At 34.6% G+C, this 12,433-nt stretch overlaps 1 protein-coding gene across 1 annotated transcript in view; it reads left to right on the top strand.

The window, feature by feature from the left end:
• LOC121381313 (apoptosis inhibitor 5-like) overlaps positions 1-12,433 on the top strand; it is a 36,616-nt gene that overhangs the window by 21,522 nt on the left and 2,661 nt on the right. The window contains exons 7-12 of the mRNA XM_041510571.1: positions 5,205-5,399; positions 5,804-5,985; positions 7,537-7,630; positions 8,202-8,321; positions 9,989-10,029; positions 10,606-10,751. Of these exons, the coding sequence (XP_041366505.1) occupies positions 5,205-5,399; positions 5,804-5,985; positions 7,537-7,630; positions 8,202-8,321; positions 9,989-10,029; positions 10,606-10,751 (778 nt within the window). The remainder of the gene's footprint in view (positions 1-5,204; positions 5,400-5,803; positions 5,986-7,536; positions 7,631-8,201; positions 8,322-9,988; positions 10,030-10,605; positions 10,752-12,433) is intronic.

The raw sequence follows: 12,433 nt of genomic DNA, 5'->3' as shown, positions 1-12,433 counted from the left end.
AGTGACTGATATCTTGTATTAACACAGCTACTCCACCGTTTTCAGTAAGTAATGTCTCAAATTACAGACACCAGTGACTGATATCTTGTATTAACACAGCTACTCCACCGTTTTCAGTAAGTAATGTCTCAAATTACAGACAGCAGTGACTGATACCTTGTATTAACACAGCTACTCCACCATTTTCAGTAAGTAATGTCTCAAATTACAGACAGCAGTGACTGATATCTTGTATTAAGACAGCTACTCCACTGTTTTCAGTAAGTAATGTATCAAATTACAGACACCAGTGACTGATATCTTGTATTAAGACAGCTACACCACTGTTTTCAGTAAGTAATGTCTCAAATTACAGACACCAGTGACTGATATCTTGTATTGACACAGCTACTCCACCGTTTTCAGTAAGTAATGTCTCAAATTACAGACAGCAGTGACTGATATCTTGTATTAACACAGCTACTCCACCGTTTTCAGTAAGTAATGTCTCAAATTACAGACAGCAGTGACTGATATCTTGTATTAACACAGCTACACCACTGTTTTCAGTAAGTAATGTCTCAAATTACAGACACCAGTGACTGATATCTTGTATTAAGACAGCTACACCACTGTTTTCAGTAAGTAATGTATCAAGTTACAGACACCAGTGACATATCTTGTATTAACACAGCTACACCACCGTTTCCAGTAAGTAATGTCTCAAATTACAGACACCAGTGACTGATACCTTGTATTAACACAGCTACTCCACCGTTTTCAGTAAGTAATGTATCAAATTACAGACACCAGTGACTGATATCTTGTATTAAGACAGCTACACCACTGTTTTCAGTAAGTAATGTCTCAAATTACAGACACCAGTGACTGATACCTTGTATTAACACAGCTTCTCCACCGTTTTCAGTAAGTAATGTCTCAAATTACAGACACCAGTGACTGATATCTTGTATTAACACAGCTACACCACTGTTTTCAGTAAGTAATGTATCAAATTACAGACACCAGTGACTGATATCTTGTATTAACACAGCTACTCCACCGTTTTCAGTAAGTAATGTCTCAAATTACAGACACCAGTGACTGATATCTTGTATTAACACAGCTACTCCACCGTTTTCAGTAAGTAATATCTCAAATTACAGACAGCAGTGACTGATATCTTGTATTAACACAGCTACTCCACCATTTTCAGTAAGTAATGTCTCAAATTACAGACACCAGTGACTGATATCTTGTATTAAAACAGCTACTCCGCTATTTTCAGTAAGTAATGTATCAAATTACAGACACCAGTGACTGATATCTTGTATTAAGACAGCTACACCACTGTTTTCAGTAAGTAATGTCTCAAATTACAGACACCAGTGACATATCTTGTATTGACACAGCTACACCACTGTTTTCAGTAAGTAATGTATCAAATTACAGACACCAGTGACTGATATCTTCTATTAACACAGCTACACCACTGTTTTCAGTAAGTAACGTATCAAATTACAGACACCAGTGACTGATATCTTGTATTAAGACAGCTACACCACTGTTTTCAGTAAGTAATGTCTCAAATTACAGACAGCAGTGACTGATACCTTGTATTAACACAGCTACTCCACCATTTTCAGTAAGTAATGTCTCAAATTACAGACAGCAGTGACTGATATCTTGTATTAAGACAGCTACTCCACTGTTTTCAGTAAGTAATGTATCAAATTACAGACCGCAGTGACTGATATCTTGTATTAACACAGCTACTCCACCGTTTTCAGTAAGTAATGTCTCAAATTACAGACCGCAGTGACTGATACCTTGTATTAACACAGCTACTCCACCGTTTTCAGTAAGTAATGTCTCAAATTACAGACACCATGACTGATATATTGTATTAAGACAGCTACACCACTGTTTTCAGTAAGTAATGTCTCAAATTACAGACACCAGTGACTGATATCTTGTATTAAGACAGCTACACCACTGTTTTCAGTAAGTAATGTATCAAATTACAGACACCAGTGACATATCTTGTATTGACACAGCTACACCACTGTTTTCAGTAAGTAATGTCTCAAATTACAGACACCAGTGACTGATATCTTGTATTGACACAGCTACTCCACCGTTTTCAGTAAGTAATGTCTCAAATTACAGACAGCAGTGACTGATATCTTGTATTAACACAGCTACTCCACCGTTTTCAGTAAGTAATGTCTCAAATTACAGACAGCAGTGACTGATATCTTGTATTAACACAGCTACACCACTGTTTTCAGTAAGTAATGTCTCAAATTACAGACACCAGTGACTGATATCTTGTATTAAGACAGCTACACCACTGTTTTCAGTAAGTAATGTATCAAGTTACAGACACCAGTGACATATCTTGTATTAACACAGCTACACCACCGTTTCCAGTAAGTAATGTCTCAAATTACAGACACCAGTGACTGATACCTTGTATTAACACAGCTACTCCACCGTTTTCAGTAAGTAATGTATCAAATTACAGACACCAGTGACTGATATCTTGTATTAAGACAGCTACACCACTGTTTTCAGTAAGTAATGTCTCAAATTACAGACACCAGTGACTGATACCTTGTATTAACACAGCTTCTCCACCGTTTTCAGTAAGTAATGTCTCAAATTACAGACACCAGTGACTGATATCTTGTATTAACACAGCTACACCACTGTTTTCAGTAAGTAATGTATCAAATTACAGACACCAGTGACTGATATCTTGTATTAACACAGCTACTCCACCGTTTTCAGTAAGTAATGTCTCAAATTACAGACACCAGTGACTGATATCTTGTATTAACACAGCTACTCCACCGTTTTCAGTAAGTAATGTCTCAAATTACAGACAGCAGTGACTGATACCTTGTATTAACACAGCTACTCCACCATTTTCAGTAAGTAATGTCTCAAATTACAGACAGCAGTGACTGATATCTTGTATTAAGACAGCTACTCCACTGTTTTCAGTAAGTAATGTATCAAATTACAGACACCAGTGACTGATATCTTGTATTAAGACAGCTACACCACTGTTTTCAGTAAGTAATGTCTCAAATTACAGACACCAGTGACTGATATCTTGTATTAAGACAGCTACACCACTGTTTTCAGTAAGTAATGTATCAAATTACAGACACCAGTGACATATCTTGTATTGACACAGCTACACCACTGTTTTCAGTAAGTAATGTCTCAAATTACAGACACCAGTGACTGATATCTTGTATTGACACAGCTACTCCACCGTTTTCAGTAAGTAATGTCTCAAATTACAGACACCAGTGACTGATATCTTGTATTAACACAGCTACTCCACCGTTTTCAGTAAGTAATGTCTCAAATTACAGACAGCAGTGACTGATATCTTGTATTAAGACAGCTACTCCACCGTTTTCAGTAAGTAATGTCTCAAATTACAGACAGCAGTGACTGATATCTTGTATTAACAGAGCTACACCACCGTTTTCAGTAAGTAATGTCTCAAATTACAGACACCAGTGACTGATATCTTGTATTAAGACAGCTACACCACTGTTTTCAGTAAGTAATGTATCAAGTTACAGACACCAGTGACATATCTTGTATTAACACAGCTACACCACCTTTTCCAGTAAGTAATGTCTCAAATTACAGACACCAGTGACTGATACCTTGTATTAAGACAGCTACACCACTGTTTTCAGTAAGTAATGTCTCAAATTACAGACACCAGTGACTGATATATTGTATTAAGACAGCTACTCCACCGTTTTCAGTAAGTAATGTCTCAAATTACAGACACCAGTGACTGATATCTTGTATTAACACAGCTACACCACTGTTTTCAGTAAGTAATGTATCAAATTACAGACACCAGTGACTGATATCTTGTAATAAGACAGCTAGACCACTGTTTTCAGTAAGTAATGTATCAAATTACAGACACCAGTGACATATCTTGTATTAACATAGCTACACCACCGTTTTTAGTAAGTAATGTCTCAAATTACAGACACCAGTGACTGATATCGTGTATTAACACAGCTACTCCACCGTTTTCAGTAAGTAATGTCTCAAATTACAGACAGCAGTGATATCTTGTATTAAAACAGCTACTCCACTGTTTTCAGTAAGTAATGTCTCAAATTACAGACAGCAGTGACAGTACCAAAGTAAATTGTATTCAGCTTTATTTGATGATGTTGTAGACGCATATAATATTTTCATGTAGCTGTTATTTAAAGTGATCATATGCATCTTTGACAGAAACCTTTAGGCTTACTGTAAAAGATACGAAAATACACATCATTTTTGAAATTTAAAGAATACTTAATGACCTACATAGGCATTATTTTTTTATCTGGCATGAGTGATGTTGTCTTTTGTTAACCTTTGTTGAGTGAAGACAATATCATTTCACAAATACAAGGTTTAAGATAAACAGTATTGACAAGTAGCAAGGTTATTTATTATTCATTGTCATTATGATTTCATTTTATGAAGCACTTTCATACAATATTTAAATGTACAAGTTTATTTATTCGAGAACATCCTGAGATTGTGAAATGTCATCATTGATAATTAATTATAGGATATTAAATGAGCTTCCATTTGGTATCATGTTTATGTCCTGAGCGAAATAATGTTCAGTTGTCACAAGCTTTAACGAATGACAATCTAAAAATTATTTCATGAGGGACATAAACATGATTCGAAATGATAGTGAGTTTGATATCCTATTTATTACCCATAATCAACCTTAATTTATATCACTCAGCTCGTTTGGTTGATGTTTCTGTACAGTTGTAGTGCACCAATCGATGATGTCGAAGTGTTATGTCCCACTTTGCATTACACCAAGTATTACTTTGTTATGTACCAAGGTATTTTTAACGATATGGGTAATAATGTAAGTATCCCTTCCCCATTCCAAATTGATTCTCAAACACTTTCATGGTTCAATGTGCTGGTGTGATGTCAAACATAGGATTTGAAAGGCCACACTTATAATGACACACTCATCACATTGTTGAAGAATGAAAAATGGTTTCAAATTTTATCTTATATTGCAACATCACAACACTACCACACTTTCTTTATTTATAGTACATTAACCAAATGAATGTGTTTCTTTGTGTTTTGGTTCTTTAGCTCGGGTGTTCTTCAAGACTGTTTAATTTTTTTAATTCATTTTTTTTTTACAGAAAAATGTTCACTCCAAAGCGTTTGTGGCCTACATCTGTGACCATGTGTTGCCAGTATTGAATCAGTTGGCTCGTCCTTCACCCGATGTCAATCCAGAGTTGGAAATACTAAGACTGTTTGCAGAAATTTCTGAATTTTGTGGCGAGTTGGACAAAGCTGAAGAGAGAATGGAAAAGCTTTATAACAGACTTACAGTTAGTTCAGTTGTTGATGATTCTGGACATGCCAATTTTGATATGAATTGGTTAATTATCGATTCATTACGAGTTGTCAAGGAGATATAGCATCTTGCCCGTATTTGTTTTTAAACCATAGTATACCGTGGATTCTTTTTTTCGTGGTACTCAAACCTAATGCTGTGCTATATTATAATTATGGTATAAATAGCAATAAAATCTGTCAGTTAAATGTCTTTATGCTGTCCTCAGTCACAGTTTACCTGAACATTATTTTTATTGCAATTTGGATCTCATTAAAATAAAGCATATTTATTTATAAAATTTTACTTCTACTTGTTCTTATGTTAGTAGGTTTCTATTTTGAAATTTATAAAAAAAAAAAAAAAATGGTGAATTTATGTTTTAAATGTTAATTTCAGGACTACATGCCGCTGCCACCATCCAGTGAAAATGACACTCCAGAAGCAGTGAGTGAAGAACCCAAGTTGAACTTTTCTTTTGTTGAGTGTTTGATCTTTGCATTTCATCAGTTGGGCAAACGGTCTCCAGGATTCTTAACAGATGAAGCTAACCAAGAACGGTTGAAAGATTTTAAGCTTAGGTTTGTAGTTCGTACTGAAGTTTTATGAAGGTTTTTTTGTTTTTTTAAGCCGTAAGCAAAAAGTAAATACAGTTATTGTAATATAACTGGCTGAAAGCTCATCAAAGCTGGCATTATTTTCTTTGGCCTTTGTATTACATTCTGTTGTTTGTTTTCCTTTTAAAATATTTCTAATGAACACCAGCAGAAATTGGATCTTTTGATAGGAAGATTAGTAAACGGTTACACTGGGGACAAAATAGCGTCTTGTTAGAAAAGACAACATGTTTTACAGAAGTACAAAAACAAATACACAGTACTGTTGCCTGTTTTGAAATGGTCCAAAGTGAGTGAATATCATGCTTTATTCCTCTGACTAAATTTAAAGTTTTTAAACGAAATGTTGAGATTTTAAAATAGTTTTTAAGATAATTTTAATATATATTTTGTACTTTTAAAATATTGTAACTGCAGTATTTTTTAAATGCATTCACTCTCTTGAATCAACCTGTTCTTACTTGTCCACTGCTTAAATATTCTTGATTGTACCAAACCAGAACTTTTAAAAATGCTCTTATTAACGTGTTGCTTAATTAATTACTATTGGACGAAAATTTATGATTTACTAGACACATTGTCATTTTGATGATACTTTTTTAACCTCATAAAGGCAGATTTGTTTCAGAAACAGTATCATATCAGTTTGGTTGGTCACTTTTAATTTATATTGGTGTGTTATAGCTCAGTGGTAGAGCACTCGCCTAAGTTCTATAGGTCATAAGGTTGATTCCCTTTGGTGGACCCAGTGTTTGGGTTTTTTTTAATGTCCCATTTCAAAATCTTACATTTTAACATAACAATTTAACAATTGTTTAGTTACCTTAATTATACTATTGCAACCAGTGAGTAACCACATTGACATTCAAAATTTATTTTGAACAAATTGATTATGCAAATGATGTAGTATTATTCAAGGATACAAAATCAGGCTTAAAATATTTTGAAAAAGTTTGCAACTGTTAATTTTAAACGAAAACATTCACCACATAACCGATTTGCGGTTGAAGTAAATTTAAATTTGCCAAACCGATACACAAACAGAACAACAGTTCATGTTAAATATCGTGCCCTCATGGGACGTGCTTTGCTGCTATTTGATAGGAAAGGTCTGTGTTAGAGCAGCAGGTTTACTCTCTTATACTCCTCGTTCCAGCCAGTGCACTACAACTGGTATATCACAGGCCATAGTATGTACTACCCTGTCTGTGGAATAGTGCATATAAAAGATCCCTTGCTGCTAATCGAAAAGAGTAGCCCATGAAGTGGCGGCAGCGGGTTTCCTTTCTCAATATCTGTGTGGTCCTTAACCATATGTCCGACGCCATATAACCGTAAATAAAATGTGTTGAGTGCGTCATTAAATAAAACATTTCTTTTTTCTTTCTCTTATACTCTCGACATAGTGTCGAAATAACTCTCCACATAGGTTTAGTTTAAAATGTGCTGCGGAATTATTTAACAAACATTCCTTTTCTTTCTTTTTGATTTTAATATGTATTCAACTGTCCACAGGTTACAGTTCTTTGCACGAGGTGTTCAGGTCTACATTAAACAGTTACGGGCAGCACTGCAGGGAAAAGCTGGAGATAGTCTTAAAACGGAAGAGGTATGTTCCACATTTTAAACCTTTTATGATGCAGTTACAATGTTCAAGTAATCTGCATGTTGTAATTATCGAAAAAATATTACCCCAGATATTTTGGCCCTCATGGGTAATACGATATAATATTATAGCTGGTAGTTTTGCTGATCTATAATTATTCTTAGATTTCATTTGCTGAATGCTTCAGTGTTCTTTTTGTTTGTAGTTGCTGATATCAAATAATAAAATAAAATCTTGCATTTATTTTATAAAGTATTTTCCTCCTGAATACTTTGCTTGAGCAAAACATGTTCAACCCCTGCAATTAAGAAAATGTCCACAGCAAAAAAAACCTGCCATTTAAAAAAAACACCTGAATATAGTTCAAGGCAAAAAAATGCCGTGGGAAATTGCAGGGGTTGCATGTTAATAGTTTTGTGGAGATGCTATGGGGTTTGTATTTGTAAACAGATTGATGGAGAAGGCCTACTAAGTTGTATAACTTGTACCTAATCCATTTGTTCTTTTAAAAAATAATAATTTGGATAATGTATGTTTCAATCAGTCAATTTTCTTCATTATTTTCTTGTCGCAGAACAAGCTGAAAGTTGTGGCTCTGAAGACTACGTCAAATATTAACACCCTGATCAAAGATTTATTCCACACACCACCTGCCTACAAATCATCTGTTTCATTGTCATGGAAACCTCTGATGGTATGTACCTTTTTTCATATGCTTTTGACAACCACTTTTTATATCTAAATAATCATCATTAGTTCAAAAATACATTGTAATTTTTTTGTTAATTTTCTTTGATCAATCTGAATTACTGGAAATATAAAGTGTTAAAGACGTAGTAATGACAAGTAGTAGTCATGCTGAATACTGGTCATCTTGCGCCAATACCACTTAATTATGTTTCGAAATTTGCAGCTAATTGTAAATAACATCAGTTTATGAAGAAGCTAGATCATTCAAATTAAATGATACATATAACATTATTTTTTATGTTGCTGGGTTGGGGTTTTTTTGTGGGGGTTTTTACATCTATTTGTCATTGTTGTTGGTCATCTTTCCCTGATTTGAAAATTGTTACAAGGTCATTGAAAAAGAATGTTTTCTGCAATCATTTAAGATAAGATGCATATAACTGATGCATATAATTTATAAAGTTACCATAATGTCCATCATTTCAACTGTCATCAATGTTCTTGGCTGATATAGATTTAATATTAAAAGGACATGTAAGTTTTTAAAGAAGGGGATAAAAGAATTCTGTGATTCGGCACTAAAGCAGTTTGAAAATATTACCAATAAGCTTAACTGACTTTAATTATTTTTAACCACAATAAATGTTGCTGAGATTTATATTATGCATACTGGGCTCTTGGTCTCACCTAAAAAGTGTGCACTGCTTTGGGTACAGTTTGTTTCTTTTTATATATCACTATTATTAGAGTGAAGTAGAAAGGTTGTAGGGGCAAGTTGACCTACTCCCATCATGTCCAGTCTAATAGTTGTTTTGGGTGAGTTGACTACACACCAGTAAGCCTGGATGCATTGAAAATTATAGCCGTTAGATTGGCTGTTGGGGTGTTAAGATCAGTCCATAGGTTTCAGATTGGGGATGCATTTTATTTTTGTGAGAGATTAAGTGAAATATTCATGAAAAGGAGCATCCATGTAGATGTATTCTTATTATAACACTATTGGTGGTAACTATGAGAGTTCATAAAAAATGTATACCATAAAATGATGTGTGTGTGTGTGTGTTTAAAAAACTGTTCAAACAAACTGAGATACTACAGACCTCGTTGTTATTACTTACGCTCTTCTGAGACTTGTTCAAGGAGAGGGATTTTTAGCAGCTCTTAGCATATGTTGGTATAAAGCGCTCATACTGGCAGTAGCTAGTGGGAATTTCCATATTAGCTCAGTTGGTAGAGCGCTGGACTCTTGTACTGAGAGTCTGTGTCTCGAATCCCCTCAATGAAGGTTGATTTTTCTGTTACATGTGAATTTTTATTGTACCAATATAGTAATATCTGAAATGGCTAAGATAGGAAGACAGTTAATCACTTCCCTCAACTTTTATCACGGTGAAATTTGATATTAAAAAACCAAACTGTTATTAAGTTGAGTAGATTTACTAAACAGTCCACAGGTCACATTTCAAGTGTTTGTTATAAGTAGTACACATGATTTGTAGATGTGCAATTTACTAAACAGTCCACATGTCACATCCAAGTGTTTGTTATAAGTAGTACACATGATTTGTAGATGTGCAATTTTCAAAAAAACATTCTTATTTGCACATCTTGAGACATGAAGTATATCAGTTTTTTGGCATTTGTGTTCACTCTTTGCTTATTTTATTTCAGCCCAAAGCCACTACAAATTCTAAAAGTGTTGTTTCACCAGGGTAAGTTTTATAGTTCGTTACAAAATATCATGGGTGCAGAAAGTACTATGTCCACTCACCAAATGCGCATGCACACTCCATATGTCTGCTGTTGCGAACTTAGTGAAAATGTCAAAGTTTGTAAACAAATGTATCAATTTCTCGATTTTATGGGCTCTTATGACTTTGGGATTGATTGTAGATTATGCTAAATGCGCAATATTTATAATTTTTGTCTTATAAACGACACAAAGGTGTTTTTGTGTGTCTTTTGTCCGGTAAACATCTGACATGCGTGGGCTGTACCATTGCTGCTGCTGCAAGGGGTGGATGAGTTGTGTGTTCTGTGCATTTCGTGGGCCTATACCACAAACAGCTAGCTGTCTGAGTCGGGGTTTTTTCCTTTTATTACTTTAGGTCGGATCGACATAGGTGAAAAAGAAAAACAGTTTTAGAAATAACAAAAACAATTTTATTTTTTTGTGAATTTAAATAAAATTGTAGGTTGTGATTTTGTTCATTTATCACTGTTTTCCTTGCCTTTTGTTTTTTAATACTGTACTTTTTTTCCATTTATTATTTTGATTTTTCTTCCAGCCAAAAGAGGATAACACCAATAACATTTGAATCGAATGGCACAGGAGGTAAAAAGCCAGCCCCTAATTCGAAGCATGAAGGTCAACAACTGTATGCCCCACCGAGTGGTAAATTCAGCAACAAAGCTGGAAATTATCCAAATACAGGTCTGTTGATAAATATCTGTTAGTACAAACACACTGGTACATATTTTATCATGTTTCTCATTTATTCCTTGAGAAATCAATATGAAATAATTATCCAACATGGGTAAACTTTATTAGGGCATACCCTGAATAGGTTTTTACTTTAGTCTATTAAACAATTTTTTTGCAAGATAAGTTTGTTTTAAATTATTAAAAAGAGGCTAATGCCAGCTAAATATTGTTTTCTAGGGCCTCATTCCACGAAGCGATCTTAGTTAAGTGTATAAGATATTTATGCACCTAAGGTGATCTTTAACTTTATGATGGCTTCATGGAACGGGGCCCTGTACAGTAATTTTAATAGGATCTGTATACAAACTAGCAGTGCTAACATTGCTACTGATGGGGTGAGTCCTGCTTAACATAAAATGAGATTATATTTAACATTTAAATAATGTGACATACAGTCTTAGAGAGGAAACCCGCTACATTGTTTCATTAGTAGCAAGAGATCTTTTATATGCACCATCCCACAGACAGGATAACACATATTACATCCTTTGATATACCAGTCCGTAGTGCACTGACTGGAACGATAAATTGCCCAATGGGCCCACTGGCGAGGATCGATCCCAAACCGACCATGCATCAATCGAGCACTTTACCACTGGGCTACGTCCCACCCATATCATCAGAAAGTTAATGATATAAATGCTGAGTTAAATTACATCTACACAAAAAAGAGGACCAACGTAACAGAATCATCTAAACACAGTGAAATCCTTCTAAAGTCCGAACCAAAATGTTAACAACTACAATAAACTGTTCTCCTACCTTTATTTTTCGTTAGATTTTACCCACATTTTGTCCAGACAGAAATCTTGAAAAACTCATTACAATGTCACAAATTCCACATACTGGATTATAACTATGTCACCTGAGATCGCATAGGGCAAAAAGCATGTAATTTTGTGGTGGCAGCCATTTTGACTTTTTATAGAATATTCTCCAAGAGGGGTGAAAGGATATGACTTAATCTAACAACGTCCTAACATATTATGATATAAAAGCATATGTGATGATATCATATTAAAAAACATTTTAATTTGTTTTGTTTAAAGATACCACTAGAGAAAATTGATTTTATATTAATTATGTAACATACTTTGGAGGCTTTCACCCCTCTTGAGTAGTATTCCATAAAGGCAAAATGGCAGACGGCAGAAAACTGCATGTATTTTGTCCTATGCGATCTCAGCGAAGTTGATACTGGTGACATCCTTAAAGTCTCATATGTGGAATCTGTGTCACTGTGATGGTTTTTTCACAACATATGTCTGGACAAAATTTTGGGGAAATGTAACAGTAATTAAAGGTAGGACAGTACTTTATCGTAGTTGTTAACAATTTGGTTCGGACTTTAATATAAACGACTCAGGGAACCAAGTGAAAAGTCCACTTTTAAGGGGTGTCTGATTTAGGCATTGTGAAAATTTGAGAGAATTCCAGTTTACAGCGAGTCCACTTTTGAGGGGTGTTACTGTTGGATTGCCAATTGGTTTATGGTGTTTTAACCATTACTTCACAACTGGTATACCAAAACCATAGTGCGTGCTGTCCTGTCTATGGGAAATTGTACTTTACCCCCCCCCCCCCCCAAACTTATGGTGTTAATGGTCTTTTTTTCCTCTAATTCTTTAAAT

The sequence above is a fragment of the Gigantopelta aegis genome, chromosome 9, assembly GCF_016097555.1.
Source record: "Gigantopelta aegis isolate Gae_Host chromosome 9, Gae_host_genome, whole genome shotgun sequence".
NCBI lineage: Eukaryota > Metazoa > Mollusca > Gastropoda > Neomphalida > Peltospiridae > Gigantopelta > Gigantopelta aegis.
This window is presented reverse-complemented; position numbering and strand designations above follow the sequence as displayed.